Here is a 19,097-nt window from a genome sequence, read left to right as displayed (position 1 = left end):
TGTATACTTTAAAATAACTAAAAGAATATAATTGATTGATTGTAACATGAAGTATAAATGCTTCAGGGGATGAATACCACATTTTCCATGATGTGACTATTATACATTGCATGCCTATATGAAAACATCTCATGTACTGTAATAAATACATACAACTATGATACCTAAAAAATTAAAAATAAAAAAATTTTAAAAGAAACCAACAACAAAAAATAGAAAGTTACTTGAGGGCTAGTTTTTGACAGAAGGGTGAGGTAGAAGACTGTTGTTCTTCACTGTAAGCCTTTAAAGACCCTGAGTTTCTGAAGTATTAGTTTTCTAAAAAATTACATGCTTCTAAGTATTTCCCCATCCATGAAAATATTTTCATCAGTAATACCATGAAACACACATGATCAACATTATACAATATTCCACAAGGTGTATTAGATTTGCAAACAGAATTTATTAAAATTTTCTTTTTCATCCGTCATGTAGTTATGAGCATTCTTTCTCCAGAGTAGGGGGATGGACCATTTACTTACCTGGTGGCATAAGTTTCATAAGTACTCTTGCTCCATCTCTAAGAAGTGGCATATTCAGGTTGCTACCTAAGTCTGCAACTTGCCAAAGGAAAGAGATGTATCTGGGATGCATTGACATTATCTAGAATACAGAATGTATAAAATATTTACCTGCAAATGGTGCCACAAAAAGGTTTTTGTTAATGAAAATTTACTCTCTACTCTTCAAATAAGGTTTCTATTGGTCAATCATATTTTTGGATATACCATTTATACTACCCCAAATGACTATTTTCACTTTGAAAAATCCATTGATTCATCATGCAAATTTAATACATTACATATTAAGCTTTCTAATATACTTTGAGTAATTTCATTGCAACAGTTTTCCTATTGTTTTGTAAACTACAGTTTCACATAGTACTTGGAAGCTGATCATACAAAAGGCACCTCACTCCCTCAGGAATTAAATTCCTAATCCAATTTTTTCAGGGACTCAAATCTCCCTAATGCTGAAGTGACTGGTATAACTGCAGGCACAATTTTTAAGAGGCTGAAGGAAAGGCTAAGAAAGGTGTAAGTTGTTGTTCCTTTATATATGAGATATATTTCTAAGAGTCATAGAAAGATAATATATCCAATTTTTCTTTAAAACTGTCCTAAAAGACTGAAAATACAGTACCTTATAGAGCTATATAATACCATAAGCTATAACAGATTAATTCTACCGACATAATTTTATTATAAATTCCTACAACTAAGAAATTCACTCAGAAGTTAACAGTTGACTATACCATTGACATTTTGACCCATTTATGAATCTCTGTAAACCTAAGAAGCTCCTCAGAAAAAGAACTGTTCTACACATTTCTTCATATTTTGCATAGAGAATTACTCACCACCCCAGGCAAACAATTTTCCACCTCTAGATTGGGACCATCATTGTAATGATTACAGTGGTTTCCAGGAGATGCAGTTGAGGAATCGGAAGAGCTATCAGGACTTGATGGCATGTTGGAATTTATTTGCGTAAGTTTGGCTGTAATTAGCTGAAGATAATAGTGTGTTTAGTAGCAAAGACAAGGGAAAACATTCCTAGAATTAATGGAAATTAGATACGTTGAAAGGTTAAAATACACCTTATGCTTTAATTTTAGAAATACACTTAAAAATTACTGACATAACCATTTAATTGTATTTCCTTTAAGTTCTGTGACATCTGTCTTATTCAAGGTTATTATAATCTAGATGCCAACACAGAAGTTTGTACATAATAGATGCCCAACAGACATTTACTAAATAATAAAATATAGCCTCAACATTTAAATTTCATGACTTATTTAAAAGTTGTATTTACTTACAGATTTATCTTTTAAGTTTAATTGTCCAATTAGCTTTCTGTCATCTTCAGAATCTATCAGCTCACCACCCACAAAAAGTTCAATTTTTGTATGGGCTACATTGGCTTTAATACGATTAACAATACATCGCCGTACTGAACCAACTGTGTCATTTGTATGAGACCATATATCCAACTCATCAACCTGTCTGCTCTGGTTTGGAAACCGAACTATAAGAGACAGGTGTTTGCCACGAAATGCTCTGAAAAATAAATAAGTAAATAAAAAGAATTTCAAAAACAGAAAAAACCGCAATTCTATTAAGCAGACTGCTAAAAAAAAACAAAACAACAAAAACCCTGAAAATTTAGTATTTTCTTATTAAGTCAGAAGATGATAGTTAAAACAGCTTATTTTGTTTTTAGGATCTTTAGAACATCATGCTGCTTTTAAACAATGAACACACATCACAATCTTGGAAATGCAATAATCAAATTCTGTTGTTAATCGTATCTCTATGGAGGTTGAAAGAAGCTTCCTACTTATGATAGCTCATAACATACATGAATAATGCTTCAGTTATTTTCATGCCACAAAACTCAACTCACTAAGACAATTTTCAAACACAGAATAGGAGTTTTGGCTTGAACATATCAACAAAAATGCTAAAATGCATGTTTCTGTCAAAATGTACCCCAAAATATTTATTTTGGTAAAATCTTGTTATTTTATTATCTTCTGATAGGTAAGATGCAAAATAAAAAAACAGCATTAAAAAGTAATTTTACAGTTTTTCAGTTAAAAAAGTGGAATCAGGCCAGGCGCGGTGGCTCAAGCCTGTAATCCCAGCACTTTGGGAGGCCGAGACGGGCGGATCACGAGGTCAGGAGATCGAGACCATCCTGGCTAACACGGTGAAATCCCGTCTCTACTAAAAAATACAAAAAACTAGCCAGGCGAGGTGGCGGGCGCCTATAGTCCCAGCTACTCGGGAGGCTGAGGCAGGAGAATGGTGTGAACCCGGGGGGCGGAGCTTGCAGTGAGCTGAGATCCGGCCACTGCACTCCAGCCTGGGTGACAGAGTGAGACTCCGTCTCAAAAAAAAAAAAAAAAAAAAAAAAAAAGTGGAATCAGACTTTCAAAAAATGTGATTGTGCTGGTTCTGTAAACTTCCCCCAAAAGTGGAATTGCCATTAAATTGTTAAAAAGTAACTGACTTTAGTTATACTTACATGATTTAGTTATACTTATATGATTATTCATATCACATGCTATAGAATTTGTATATAATTTGTGATTATATTAATATCTGACTATTACATCATCTGGTTATTTTATGGTAATTAGTTTTTAAATTTAAAGAAATTTTAGCAAACACCATTTAAAAATATTCCTTCTCATACTGGCTGAATAAGCAGTTCTTAATTTTAAAGAATGTTCAAATAAAAAAATCATCCAACGCAAAGTAAGTGTATCACACTTAATGAATAACAACTTGGAAAAATAAAAAAGACACTATTAACTAATGAGTGAAACACCTTATAAAAATATAAATCAAAATAAAAACATACCCTATCAAAAAACATCTACTTTTTTCAAAGTAAGATATAGTTGTTTTTAAAGGCGAGAATATTGGAATTCAGAAATGAAAACATTCCTCACTTTCCTTTTAACTTATTATTACTTTCCTAAGTAACTTTCTAAGAAAATATCAAATAATTGTAAATTAACACTAGTGATCCACTTCACACAAACCTGGACATAGGTAGAATCATTCTTTCCTTGTGATAATCACTGTCACATTCATTAATGTACTCTTTTAAAACAGTTAATACTCTAACCATTCGAATGGCTTCTTGTCTTGCACAATTAATACTGTTTTTGTCACCATCCAAAACACACAGTGTATCATATGACGCTTTTAAACGGTCAAAGCAAGACTGAATGAAGTCTTCATGGATAACCACCTATAAATAATGGGCCAAATACAGATAATCCAAGTTGTTTACAAACTTAAAAATGAATTGTGACATCAATCTAATCAAAAGCAGTAAAATGTCAATTTAAAGGTAACTCAATCAATATTTACCCAATAATAAAACACAAGTTTCCTGAAAAGGAAACTGATTACATGAAAACTAGCAAGTATAAACCAATTTTGTTTTTAAAAACTGAATGTCATCTGGGCGCAGTAGCTCCCGCCTGTACTCCCAGCTCTTCAGGAAGCCGAGGCAGGTGGATCACCTGAGGTCAGACGTTCAAGATCAGCCTCACCAACATGGTCAAACCCCGTCTCTACTAAAAAAATACAAAATTAGCTGGGTGTTGTGGCAGGCGCCTGTAATCCCAGCTACTCGGAAGGCTGAGGCAGGAGAATCGCTTGAACTTGGGAGGCGGAGGTTCAGAGAGGTGAGATCCCACCACTGCACTCTAACCTGGGCAACAAGAGTGAAACTCCATCTCAAAAAAAAAAAAAAAAAAAAGAATGTCCAGTCAGGCACATGTGGCTCATGCCTGTAATCCCAACACTTTGGGAGGCCAAAGAGGGAAGATAGCATGGGCCCAGGAGTTAGATGCTAAGTGTCTGGCAGCACAGTGAGGTCTCATCTGTAACAACAACAACGGAAAAAAAAAATTAGCTGGGTGTGGTGGTGTGTACCTATAATCGGAGGTGGGAAGATAGTTTGAGCCTGCGAGTTCCAGGCTATAGCTGAGCTGTGGCTGCACCACTGCATTACAGCCTGGGTGACAGTGAGACCCTCTCTCAGAAAGGCAAACAAACAAAAACAAACGCCTAGACAAAAAGCCAAACTAAGATAAAATTCTGGCCATCTCAACATATGATAACAAATAATTACATTTAAAATTATTTCAATCGGCCAGGCGCGGTGGCTCAAGCCTGTAATCCCAGCACTTTGGGAGGCCGAGACGGGCAGATCATGAGGTCAGGAGATCGAGACCATCCTGGCTAACCCAGTGAAACCCCGTCTCTACTAAAAAATACAAAAAACTAGCCGGGCAAGGTGGCGGGCGCCTGTAGTCCCAGCTATTCGGGAGGCTGAGGCAGGAGAATGGCGTGAACCCGGGAGGCAGAGCTTGCAGTGACCTGAGATCCGGCCACTGCACTCCAGCCTGGGTGACAGAGCGAGACTCCATCTCAAAAAAAAAATAAATAAATAAAATAAAATAAAATAAAATAATTTCAATCACCTAAGGATAATTATTAAAGCAACATTCCTTTAGTCAGCATTGGGTAAGGGAGAAAAGTGGATTAAATAATGAAAAAATATTTTTGATAAGAATTAAAAAATTATTTTCTAGTTATTTTCAGGTTAAAAAAGATAGTATCCAACAATTTAACCCAACTGTTGCGGATCTTTTTAAGCACTTCAATTCTCACCTGATTGACTTTTAATCTTGGGCCAAGGTTTGTGTATATGTCTTTAAGAAGATCTATAGCTCTGTTAGCAATCTCGTCACTACTCTGAATCACAACCTGGTTCCAAAAATATCACAGTATTAAAACCATTCAAGATACAGTTTAATTTGGTATTTAAATTTAAATCATATCCTTAATTATTTTTAATACAATCTTCAATAATTTAAAGATAAGCTGATTTTGACACTCAAATAATGTCAGTGATCTTAAGAACTGAATGATTAATTAAAAATACAACTTTTCTGAATAAAAGCTGTTTGCTTAAGAATGAAAAAGACACAAATACTTGAAGTGATATTATTTAACTCCTCAACTTGGTAGTCAAGCTCTCAGGTTTTCAAGGGGGTAATTCAAATACACTAAAAAGAAGGTGCAAGAAATACTATTTAACATAGAGCTATCCTGATCGCCCCAGGAATTTTTGCACATCTTTACCAATCATTTAATAAAATCGTGTTTTTCAAACTAAGTTTAGAATCCGTACACCTTAGAGTATTTCAGGAATGAAAATCTGGGGAGTTTGAAGAGAGAAAAGAAAAGAATAATGGGAAACTAAGCAAAGAAATGCAAGCTTTCGTCTCTCACTTCAACTACCTGTATATAATTTTTTAATTGACAGGAGTTACTACTAGCTTCAAAACCACTGGGTTTTAATGGAACACCATAGCAAACTTCTCAGTTTACATAAAGTTTGTCCACAGAATAAGTAAATAATAAAACCCAAAATACAAGCTGTGACACAACAGATTAGATATTTCAAGATGGCAACAAGATATATTACACTATTAATACAGGAAAGTTAGCTTTATGAGCATGCAACATTTATTCCAGCTATTTAAATATATACAAAGTGAACAGTATCAATAAAGGCATTGATTCATAATCATATCCTAGTAATAGTCTTCTGTCCATCATTCACGTCAGCATTAAATATAAATAAACTTCAAGACCTAGCTTATATAAAAAAGAGAGAATAAAGGACGGGAGAATAAAAGATGTAGTTAGCGTGTAGAGGGTTACTATAATTCTTTTTTTTTTTTTCTGAGATGGAGGCTCGCTCTGTCCCCAGGCTGCAGTGCAGTGGCATGATCTCTGCTTACTGCAAGCTCCGCCTCCCGGGTTCATGTTATTCTCCTGGCCTCAGCCTCTCAAGTAGCTGGGACTACAGGTGCCTGCCACCATGCCCGGCTAATTTTGTTTTTCTATGTTTAGCAGAGACGGGGTTTCACTGTGTTAGCCACGGTGAAATCTCCTGACCTTGTGATTCCCCTGCCTTGGCCTCCCAAAGTGCTGGGATTACAGGCATGAGACACTGCACCCAGACTACTGTAATTCTATACATCTGAAAAGGGTGATAGATTCTAAGTAAGTACAACAGGGTGAGAGAAAAAAACCAGTAATAAAATATAAGAAGCTAAAGAAGAGCAATTACCCTTGCACACCTAGATTTCTAGGACAAGCATCAAAACAGAATACATACATAAAATTCTCAGGCAAAATTACGACTCTTGAATTATTTTTAAAAAGTAACCTCAGGTACAATGTTGACAAATGAAAGTTCTTACTGCTCACTTACCCTCCAAAGGTAGTCTAGTCCAATTAATTCCAAATCATCCATCATATAGGATCTTCTTTTTGCTATTAGTTTCCCTTCCCGACAATTGACAGCTTTGAAAAATCTTTCAAAGCATTTCATTCCATTTTCAGTTAAAAGGGAAGGATCGAGTTGAAGCACATTACTTTCAAAGAAGTCCTTATTAATATCAGGATCTAAGTCTGGTTCATCCCCCATTAACTTGGAATACCACTTAAAACAGGCTTCACGATCACAAAGATAAACTGCATTCTCTGCTAAGCACTTCCATATTTGTTTTGCCTGAGGAGCACAGAGCCACAGTTGGCCATCCTTCAGTAAAAATCTGGGAGAAACATAAATCAGTAATTAAGGTCAACATACTTTTTTCCTGCAAAGCAAGTTTTGACAGGCACAACATAGTATTTCACCACAATTACATTTTAATTACAGCTTTAAAAATATTTAAAAATTTGTTTAACACATATGTGGAATTTAAAATGTGTCAGGTATTCATTTGTTTAACAAATATATATGAGGCAGCTACGAAATGCCACAACTTTGCTTGGTGATGTGCCCTAAGTAAGAAGACTTCTTGTCACTTTCCATTCACCTTCTGAAACTCAATACTGATTTAGCTCTCTGCTAAATTGTATCATTGCAAAATGAGGTTATTATACTAAATGACTTTCAGAGATAACTAAACATCACCATGAATAAACTGCTCACATTTCTGAAAATACTGCAATCATAACTAGCCATATTAAACAAAAAATCTACAAGTAATTAAAAATTATGTGTATCTCTGTAAGCATTAGTGTGTCCTCAGTGATGTCCTCAAGCTTCTTAGTTACTGTTTCACTATTTATTAGTTCACTACAATAAAACAATGATTAGTCTGCTTTACGCTGTCTCTTTATTTGGTTGGCTTCTATTTTCTCTTAGCACTCTCCCACCTACTGTACTAGTAATTTCTATGAATGACGATGAAAGGAAAAATAAGTTTATTTTAACTTGAATAATAACTTCACAGTTAACAAAATGATAGTGGCTTTATTCCCAAAAAGACTGTAGCGTTTTTATTTAATATCAGAAGGTTTCTTCTTCTGGATCTTAATTTTTTTTTTTTTCTGAGACAGACTCTCACTCTGTCGGCCAGTTGGGAGTGTAGTGGCACAATCTCGGCTCACTGCAACCTCCGCCTCCCAGGCTCAAGCAATTCTCCTGCCTCAGCCTCCCGAGTAGTTGGGATTACAGATGTGTGCCACCACACTGGGCTAATTTTTGTATTTTTATTAGAGACGGGGTTTCACCATGTTGGCCAGGCTGGTCTCGAACTCCTAACCTCAGGTAATCCGCCCACCTCGGCCTCCCAAAAGTGCTGCAATTACAGGTGTGAGCCACTGCACCTGGCCTGGATCTTAATTTTAGGTTGTTAGTATCTCCGTAAGAGTGCTGAGCATGAAAGGACCATCTAGATGAAATCTACCTAATCTCTCTCGTGGTAATTCATAAATGAGCAACAAGAGATCGAGTAAGATGAAACACAGCAGTTTGTAAACTAAGGTTTCAATGTAAATGTCTGAAAATTCACTGGTGTGATAGGGCAGACACTTTTAAAAACGTCTATATGGGTAATCTCTATCATACACCAGCTGTGTGATTTCAAAGCACTTTGTTTTCCCCAAATGGAATCTCAATGGGGAGTTAACACCTGCCTCACAAGGTTGTCATGATGAATAAAGTGATTAGCACAAGGCCAAATATATACAGGTGGCATTGCTCTTATAGCTTCCCCCTTTGACTAATTGTAGTACTGTAATAAGAACTCTGGAAGATCATCTGATTCTAAACTTTACTAATAGAATGAATAAATTCTAACTAACTTTTCCAATCCAATAAACCTAAGTAACACATTTACCAAAAACAATGGCTCACTTTGGAAGATATACTCAATACAAGAGGCAGATTGTTTTCCTATGTGGTTAAAAAAAAGGTACAGTGTCAGAAAACCGGACATTAGAATATTTTGCAAATTGAAATCATATAAACACTTTTATCTATAAAGACAAGATCAACCTGGCACACCATAAAATCCTTAATAGTTATGAACTGACTGAATTAAAAAAAACAGACTTTTGTCAAACATTGTCCCATACATTATGATTCAACAGCAAACAGAATTATATGCTCTGTAAAAAGAAAACTAATCCCAGAATTAATAGAGAAAAATAATGAATTCAATAAATTTTATAAAACACTGATAGTTTTGGAAACTTTTCTTAGTATACTTATTATTCAAATACTTTTCTTGCTATGGTATGGTAACTGTATTTCTAAGAGAACTCTCATTATCCAACCTATACATACAAATACACGTCATTAAAAGCTACGTATTACTCAGTAAATTCAGTTTGGAACACAGGTTTGGCTTACAGAACAGACAATTTTCTTTGTCCCATCTAAAGTAATGTTATTATACATAGTTAGAGGTGGCTTTTGTCTATTATTGTTAAAATATTCACAAGCTACTCAGGAGGCTGAGATGGGAAGATCACCAGAGCCTGGAAAGGTTGAGGCTTCAGTGAGCCTAGATTGCCCCACTGCACTTGAGCCTGAATGACAGAATGAGATCCTGTCTAAAAAAAATAAATAGAGAGTAACACTGCATTCCTTATCACCGCAGTCCCTTAAAATAGCACTCGTTGTTTAAAACAAACCTAAGGAAGTTTAGTCGTTCTTGAACTTCTTGAACATGACTATATCGACTTCCAAGCCTCACTGTTTGTGGATCATAGTCTTCATGATCTGCAAATAAACCAAAATTATGCATTATATACATGTATATCCACATTACTGACTTAGGTGAAAAGAAATTATTAAGTTAATCACTCTCATTAACTGACAACGTGTAATTATGGTATGTTTATTTAAACCCTTTATTCCCACAAAAATACAGTCACTTTTTACACAATCAAAAGAAAAATATAACCTGCTGAACATGTTATCAAAAATATTTTTTAGTCTAACTCTACCTTCATTCATTACACACACTGGCGCAATTTCTGAGTACAGCCTATGGTTTTATACCATCATATTTCTATTTTCCTTCTTTATAAGCAAAGTATTTCCTTCCTTCTTTGTAGGCAAAGTATTTCCACATTAAAAATATCATTATTTTATTCACTCAAAAAATTAAGATGAGAGAAAATGCCAGTGTATTTGATAAAGTTATCAAACCAGTATCTCAATCACCAGCGTATGAACTGGCTCAGTCTCAGATACTCAGAAAAACCTACCTGGTCATTATGATTATAAATACCTGTGCTGGAAACTAGGCCTCACCTACGTCGGAAATCTTTATTTTTTTAATATGAAATTGGTAAATGTTTTTTATTTAGTTTATTAACATCACGTACTAGGTGGAAATCTTTCAGTATTTTGTAAATAATTTTTTTTTTTTTTTTAAGATGGAGTCTCGTTCTGTTGCCAGGCTGGAGTGCAATGGCATGATCTTGGCTCACTGCAACCTATGTCTCCTGGGTTCAAGTGATTCTCTTGCCTCAGTCTCTCAAGTAGCTGGGGCTACAGGCGCATACCACCATGCCCAGTTAATTTTTGTATTTTTAGTAGAGACAGGGTTTCATCACGTTGGCCAGGATGGGTCTTCATCTTTTGACCTCGTAATCTGCTTGCCTTGGCCTCTCAAAGTGCTGGGATTACAGGCGTGAGACACCATGCCTGGCCTGTAAATAAATTTTAAACAGCTAAGATTAAGTTCAAAGCTACTGTCCTGGCCAGGTGCAGTGGCTCACGCCTGGAATCCTAGCACTTTGCTAGGCAGAGGTGGGTGGATCACAAGGTCAGAAGATCTAGACCATCCTGGCCAACATGGTCTCTACTAAAATACATCACATTAGCCGGGTGTGGTGGCACAGGCCTGTAGTTCCAGCTACTCAGAAGGCTCAGGCAGGGAAATCACTTGAACATGGGAGGCAGAGGTTGCAGTGAGCTGAGATCACTCCACTGCACTCCAGCCTGGGTGACAGAGCCAGACTCCAACACACACACACACACACACACACACACACACACACACACACACTCTTATTCAAAAAGTAACACTCAACTAAAACATGAATTTATTCCAACACAAAGCCATGCTGTTAAAGAAAAATACCCTAAGGTGGCTTATCCCAACACCTAGCAAAGTAAAAGTAACAAAACGAAAGCATTAGAAGAATACGATAAAAACCGTATGCCTAAAAATCACTCAATTAGTTTGTGAGATTAAACAGAAGACAGCTGAAATATATGCCAATACCAAGTGTTGTCAGGAATGAAAGACCTTTATTCTGAAACTTTTAAACGTATTACAGAGAAACATGCTGTTTTTTTTTTACGACAGACACAGGTATTTCTCAGGTATACATCTCTTGGACCTTGTAACGTTCACACTTCATATCAAAAAAATGTTAAATGTGTGAGTTGCTACTGGAATTGGGAAAAGCACCCAAATCTTCAAAATGGAAAGATTTGTTTATTCTGTGAAACTTCAATTAGAAGCAAAATCTTGACTTGCATAAAGATGGAATAGAATATTTAGAATGTGCACTATTTAGTGAAGAAAGAAATCTCACATATTTTGACTCATGGCTTTTTACTTCTATATACAGGAACACTTGCCAACAGTTGTAAAAATGCACAGCTTACTTTCATGAAATCGACAGGTTGCAACAAATTGCAGACCCTTGAGTTTTCTTTAAAAATCTGAGACAATATAAAAAGACTTTTAGTTGCATGTAAGTTTTCTTGTTTTTCAGACCACTGATATTGAAACATCTGATTGAACATCAGACTGGCACTTGAGGTACTTTTTCATCCCCTACAGCCTTTGAACTAAAAGCTATTTTTTTTTTTTTTGAGGGGGAGTGTGTGGCACGGAGGTGGTTTATGTGTATGAGTTTACATTTTAATGTAACTTCAAAATAGACAAGGTGCAAAAATAATACATGAATGACTCTTTATCCAGATATACCAACTGTTTAGATGTTGCCTATTTGTTTTTACAGGTATCTCTGTTTATATATGTATATGTCATGTTAATGAACCACTTGAAGGTAAGCTAGACACATCATCTAATTTTATTCCTTAAAGTTGTGTTTATTTCCCAATAACAAGTACAGCTGACCCCTGAACAACATGGGTTTGAACTGCACTGATCTACTCATTAATTTATTCCATGGATCTTTTTAAATAAATGATGAGTACTGGAAAATTTTTAGAAAATTTGTGATGTTTAAATAAAACAGATGGACAACATAGCTTAGAAATATTGAAAAAAAAATTAGAAAAGGCCGAGTACGGTGGCTCATGCCTGTAATCTCAGTGCTTTGGGAGGCCAAGGCAGACAGATCACTGAGGTTAGGAGTTCCAGACAAGCCTGGTCAACATAGTGAAACCCCATCTCTATTAAAAATATAAAAATTAGCTAGGTGTGGTGGTGGGTGCCTAATTTCAGCTACTCGGGAGGCTGAGTCAGGAGAACTGCTTGAACCCAGGAGACAAACGCTGCAGTGAGCCAACATGGTGCTACTGCACTCCAGCTTGGGCGACAGTGAGACTCGGTCTCAAAAAAATAATAATTTTTTTTAAGAAAAAATTAAATGTCATGAAAACTTAAAATATGTTTATTTCAGTGAGCATCAGTGTTGCAAGTCTCCACTTAAAATGCTGTGTGATTCTAAATGCTGTGTGATTTTAATCTCCTGAGTGAGCAGTTAAGTCTCTTCAGTAAATTATGTACCATGGTTAAAAAAAAAAAAAGTAATCTCTTGGCTGGGCGTGGTGGCTCATGCCTGTAATCCCATAATCTCAGCACTTTGGGAGGCTGAGGAGGGAGGATCACAAGGTTAGGAGTCTGAGACCAGCCCAACCAATGTGGTGAAACCTCATCTCTATTAAAAGTACAATAATTAGCTGGGCGTGGTGCCGCATGCCTGTAATCCCAGACACTCAGAAGACTGACGCAGGAGAAACACCTGAACCCAGATGGTAGACGTTGCAGTGAGGTGAGATCGTGCCACTGTACTCTAGCTTAAGCTACAGAGTGAGACGTTGTCTCAAAAAAAAAAAAAAAAAAAAAAAAAAACAGTCTCTTGCAGTTCTCATGTATTTTTTGTGTTTAGTGCAGTAATAGAAACAATGAATGACACCAGAGAACCCAAATGATGTGCTCCCCAAAAAAGTGAAAATCATGACATCACAAGAAAAAGCTGAACTGGTTGATATGCATTGTAGACTGAGGTCTGCAACCATGACTGCCCCCCATTTCACGATAAATTAATTCCGCATAAGGACGACTTAAACACACACACACTTCATGAAGCTGTCATTGCATCTATGCCAGTAGGAACAAACTGTACTTTTGGGAAATATCTTCAATTTTGTATTGAAAAATGCACTTTTTTTGAGCATGACTGCTATAAAAAAGGTACACTTATAGACTAATATAATGGGAAAAATCAAAGTCATTATGACAAATTAAAGCAAAAGGGGTAGGAGTTTGGTCAGGGTGGTGGGAGAAATTATAGGAAAAGATGCAAACGTTCTTGGAAGGCTAGGAGGTTTTGCAAAAGCTTTGAAAGAGAATTTGGCTGAAGGCAGCCAAATTGTCTTATCCAGAGCCTGAGAGTAAAAGGCAGATTACAAGGAACTGTAAAGGAATTGATCTAGGTAAGTTAAGTTTACTTAGGCCTCAGAACTTGGCCTTAATCATCCGTGTGCAGGACTGCTCTCTCTGGGTATTTACCCACAAGTTGTGTTGACTCAAAGCCTTTGTCATTAAATCTGTACTAAATAAATGCCCACTTGTCAGGGCTGCAACTGCTGTGACTCTTTACAGTACCCTCCTTGGTGTCTGTGAGTGGCTCAGTCCCCTAGCTGCACCCAGGCAAAAAAAAACCTGTGTCTGTGTACATTTCTTCATCAGTCACTTGGCAAGAGTCTGAGGGTCAGATCCAGCAAAAAGAAGGTGAAGGATTTGAAACTGGAGAATTGCCAGCTTAGGATGATGTGATAACTTCAGAAAGCAGTTTATCTTTAAAAATATCAAAATAACAGGAGAAGCAGCTTTTGCCAAGCAAGAGGCAGCAGGTGAGTTCCCAGATGACATTTGTAAAATTGTTGAGGAGAAAAGTATCTGCCTCAACAGGCTTTTAATGCAGATGAAGGTGCCCTATTCTGGAAGAAAAAAAAAAAAGGCAGAGGACGTTTGTTAGTAAGAAACAGGCAACTACTAAGATTTAAGGCAGGAAAGACTATGCTAACTGTAAATGTAGTCAGGCTAATGATCAGATGGCTCTTTTAATATAAAGTGTTAACCCTCCACCTTGAAAGGAAAAGACAAACACCAGCTGCCAGTCTTGTGATTGCATAAGAAGGCTTGACAACTAGAACACTTTCTCTGGGTTGGTTCCATCAAAGTTTTGTCCCTGAAGTCTGGAAGTATCTTGCCAGTAATTGGTTGCCTTTTAATGTTCTTTTGACATTAGACAGTGCCTCTGGCCAAAGGCATCAATGTGGTCTGCTTGCCCCCAAACACATCTCTAATTTAGCCTCTAGATCAGGAAGTCATAAGGAACTTTAAGGCTCATTACATATGGTACTCCCTAGAAAGGACTGTCAATGCTGTCTAACAGAACCCTAACAGAAAGAACATCATGAAAGTGTGTAAAGATTACACCACCGAAGATGCCATCATTGTAACAGAAAAGGTGATGAAACCCATCAGGCTGGAAACAACACCTTCAAAACTATGTCCAGATGTTGTGCATGACTTCACAGGATTTACAACAGAGCTCATTCAGGTAATCATGAAAGAGATCATGCAAACAGCAAAAACCATACGTTGGTGAACAGTTTCATGATATGATTCTTGGAGAAATTCAAAAGCTAATAGACAACATACCCGAGGAATTAACAAAGGACAACTTAGTGGAAATGAATGCTTCTGAACCAGTGGCAGACGATGAGGAAGTAGTAGAAGCATTGACAGAAAACAAACTGACATTAAACAAGCTGGCAGAGGATTCCGATTACTCAAGACTGCTTTTGACTTCTTCTATGACATGGACTTCCATAATATAGGTACTGAAATTACAGCAAATGGTGCAGGATCAATTGGTACTGTATAGAAGCAGTCCCCAACCTTTTTAGCACCAGGGATAAGTTTCTTGGAAGAAATTTTTCCACAGACAGGGGTTGGGATGGTTTTGGGATGAAACTGTTTCACCTAAGATCATCAGGCATCAGGTGCAATGAGCACTCAACCTAGATAGCTCTCATATGCAGTTTACAATAGGGTTCCTGCTCCTATCAGAATCTAATGCTACCATTGATCTGACAGGAGGCAGGACTCAGGCGCTAATGCTCCCTCACCTGCCATTCACCTTCTGCTGTGTGGCCCAGTTCCTAACAGGCCAGGGACCAATCATGGTCCTTGGCCTAGGGGTTGGGGACCCCTGCTGTATACAAACACTTTTTGAGACACGACAAAGCAAAAACATCAGACAGAAATAATATTTCCCTAAAGTTACAGTGTGTGCCCACCTTTTCTGCCTCACATTCTAATTCTTCCTCATCTGACACCTCTGAGACAGCAAGACCAACCCTTCCTCTTCCTCCTTGTCCTCAGCCTGCTCAATGTGAAGACAGCATGAAGGCCTTCAGGGTGATGCACTACCACTTAATGAACAGTAGAGGTATTTTCTTCCTAACAATACTCTCAGTGACATTTCTTTCTTCTAGCTTACTTAATTGTAACATAGTATATAATATGCATAATAGATAAAATATGTGTTAATCAGCTGTTTTGGTTATCATTAATACTTTCCAGTCAACAGTATGCTATTAGTAATTAAATTCTGAGGAAGTCAAAAGTTATACATGGATTTTCTGACTTTGTGGGGTGTCAAGGCCCCTAACCTTGTGTTGTTCAAGGATCAACCATATAACATCTTTCATAACCACAGTATATTTACCAGGTTTTAAGACTCCAACAAGACTGCTCTCAGATCCATAGTGTATTTAGAAACTTAATGAATTGTACCAATAATGTCATCACTTTATGCCTTCTTTTCTGCAATTTCAGTATAAAACTCTGGCTCATATACTACAAGTAGCTTTCTTTCACTTAAAGTTTTCTTGTATCTTTTTTGTGTTTCTTTGTCTTGACCATTTTAAAGAATGAAGTCACTTAATGCCACTCAATTTGCCTTCTGTATTTTCTATAGATTCAGGTTGTGTATTTTTTAAACAAAATACCCCAAAAGATATCCTGTGTTCATTTCACATATTATCAGAAGCCATGTCAGTGTGTCCTACGTAATAACTATGTTTTAACTTAGATCACTTAATTAAGGTGTTTCTGCCACGTTTCTCCACTGAAAAGTTAGTATTTCTCTCTTTGTAAAAACTTCTGGGAGGATACTTTGACACTATGTCAGTAAACCATTTCTTATTAGACTTTCAGCTACTTTTATCACCTGTTGTTTTTTCCCTATGTTTTTAGTTTGCATTGTTCTCCATTTATTTTTATCAATATCAACTAAAGGACTCATATTGTAAAGCAGTTATGTCCTAAGTATAATATTTTGATGCTCAAATTGTTACAGATTTGGCTACTGAGAGGTGAATCCTATGTCTTTTTTGATATGTCAATATGATTTTCTAAAAACTTCTTACAATTTCTGGCACAGTAGGATGTTTAAAGTTCATCCTGTACTTTCCAGTACAAAGCCGACACTGTCAAAGAGTAGTGACAGAGTCAAAGAGTAATTTTACTTCGGGAAAATAATCACTTTAGTTCAAAATACTTTTTAAATCAGAAGAACCCACACCAAAGATTTAATAGTACTTCATAGCTGGCATGCGAAAATGAGGTAAGGACAGGCACAATAGCTCACATCTGTAATCCCAGCACTTTGGGAGGCCAAGGCAGACAGATCACTTGAGGCCAGGAGTTCAAGACCAGCCTTGCCAACAGGATGAAACTTTTGTCTCTAATACAAAAATTAGCCAGGCATGGTGGCTCATTCCTGTAATCTCAGCTACTTGGGAGGCTAAGACAGGAGAACCTGGGAGGCAGAAGCTGTAGTGAGTAGAGATCATACTGCTGTACTATAACCCGGGTGAGAAAGTAGGACCCTATCTCAACAACAAAAAAAAAAAAAAAAGAAAAAAAAAAGAAAAAGAAAATGAAGTAGAATTAGTGAGTGAATCAAAGCCAGATTCTGCATTAAGCACTGTCGTCGTTGAGTGACACTTGTGAAGAGACTTTTTTCCTGTGGCAACGGGTCCCCAAAAGAATCAACTGTTATAATGAAAGCAGAAAGAACAGAAGAGGTATAAAATGACAATTCTTAGAAAAACACATTTTCTTGAATAGTAATGTGCCCTGTAATTAGTGTAAATCCTACAAATTTTATTCAGAAATCAGGAAAAATGACATATAAAACTGTCTCATAAGTAAATCAGTAAAAATACTGTCCTTTCAATGAGATAAACAAAGTGGCTGATAGTTTGTTGATGCACATAAAGGTTTTTTTAAAAAATGTGACTCAGGAAATATTCCTTGCTAAATTCAAGTAGTGAGACAACGGCACTCGTTTCTGCCATAAGTAAAATCTTAATGTTACTTTGTTATCTAAAATAACATGAAATTAGCTGACCATGCCACTGGGGAAATGTTTTCACAAAAATAAACAACTAGTAGTATCGTACATAGTCAGAATAGAGACTAATGAAATGATTATCAGAAACTAAGAAAACATTAGTGAACTGCAAGAACTTCAAATCTATTTGCATATCACATGCTATGCTTTAAGAAACTGCTAAGATGCAATCACCATAGTTTTTGTTGGTATTGGTTTATACAATCCTAATCACATAAGTTTTAGTAGGAGAAATTTTATCGGTATATTTAAGAACAAACTGACATTATTCAGCAATATTACTCAGAATGAGCAACATCACTCAGAAACGGAAAATATTAAAGGTAAATGATTATTTCTAGAAAACATAATCAATAAATTCAGGAGACCGTATAATTATAGAAAACGTTCAAGCAAGTGCTGTACACTGGTAACATTCTGGCAAATACTATGTTCTAGAATGTATTAACTCATTTATAAAATAGGTATACACTACTGTTATTCTTGTTTTACCAATCTGGTAAATCCTAATCACAGAAGGCTTAAGTACTTTGCAAGTCACCCAGTTGGAGGTAGGTTTAACTATACAAACTAATTGTGTATTTAACTATATAAACTTTATAGCAGTTTAACAATAAAGCCTATATTCCTATCTTCAATTTTATAAACAAATAATATGAACATGAGGAAAATGAAGAATGTGGAATTTCTTTATTTCTTGACTCATGATCACAAGACATCAGTCAAGAACTCAAGTAGAATTTGAACAAATAAACAGAGTACCCTAGTGAGGCTGGAATGCACCTATGCCTTTCCTCTTGACCGAATTGGAAATTAGGTTTTCAATTATTGACAATAACATTACAATTACAGATAAAACCACCCAAAATGAATAAAATTTTCATTGGAGTTAAGTGTCTAATTGTGATCACTTTTGGGGAGGGTCTTCATTGGCATGTGGGAGGGCCCTTGTATCTTCAAGAAGATAGAAGACTTGAGGTGATACAAAATTTAAGAGAACGATATGCAAATTTTATGTTGCTTTAACTTTTTTAGCTGCTCTTAATAAAGAAAGGGGCCATCAAGGTTGGTTGCACGCCTATATGGGCTTGCCTGTCCTACGACTTTTGCCTTCGAGCTTCTGAACCTGACTGGGAGGATTGAAATGCATGTAGCAACTAATGCTCAGATTGCTTTTATAGTTCCACAGCAAGGGTAAAAAGAGTGGGTAAAATGTGAGAGGAATAGAAGCCACTGACATAATTAGAGGTAAGTGGAAGTTACTTAAGTTTTCTATTATTTTATTGACTTCAAAAAGATGTATTAAGTAAAAACTTGAGAATTTTTACAAACTCAACCATACCAAGACTCTTACTATATTTTTCAAACAGTTAATAATACAAATACCCACATTTTCAACATATGATTGATACTAACATAGTGAATCAATTAAGCAGCAATTTTGGTTCAACATTATGGTAAATCTTGCCTTCAAAATTGGCCAATAAAATTTTTTCTCCTCTATAATCA

General features: G+C 36.2%; 1 protein-coding gene across 14 annotated transcripts in view; it reads right to left on the bottom strand.

Annotated features, from left to right (window-relative positions):
* The window catches only part of LOC139360962 (ubiquitin specific peptidase 9 Y-linked), a 210,444-nt gene that overhangs the window by 86,002 nt on the left and 105,345 nt on the right, over positions 1 to 19,097 (bottom strand). For 13 of the 14 annotated variants that reach the window (XM_071089445.1, XM_071089439.1, XM_071089446.1 and 10 more), the window contains 7 exons: positions 9,576 to 9,663; positions 6,859 to 7,201; positions 5,244 to 5,339; positions 3,599 to 3,810; positions 1,865 to 2,105; positions 1,403 to 1,552; positions 525 to 645 (listed from right to left, as the gene is read on the bottom strand). In XM_071089445.1, the coding sequence (XP_070945546.1) occupies positions 525 to 645; positions 1,403 to 1,552; positions 1,865 to 2,105; positions 3,599 to 3,810; positions 5,244 to 5,339; positions 6,859 to 7,201; positions 9,576 to 9,663 (1,251 nt within the window). The remainder of the gene's footprint in view (positions 1 to 524; positions 646 to 1,402; positions 1,553 to 1,864; positions 2,106 to 3,598; positions 3,811 to 5,243; positions 5,340 to 6,858; positions 7,202 to 9,575; positions 9,664 to 19,097) is intronic. The other variant, XM_071089447.1, reaches the window with a different exon arrangement.

Source organism: Macaca nemestrina, chromosome Y (assembly GCF_043159975.1).
Source record: "Macaca nemestrina isolate mMacNem1 chromosome Y, mMacNem.hap1, whole genome shotgun sequence".
Taxonomy (NCBI): domain Eukaryota; kingdom Metazoa; phylum Chordata; class Mammalia; order Primates; family Cercopithecidae; genus Macaca; species Macaca nemestrina.
Note: the sequence above shows the minus strand (reverse complement) of the source record. Positions and strands in the feature narration are given on the sequence as shown.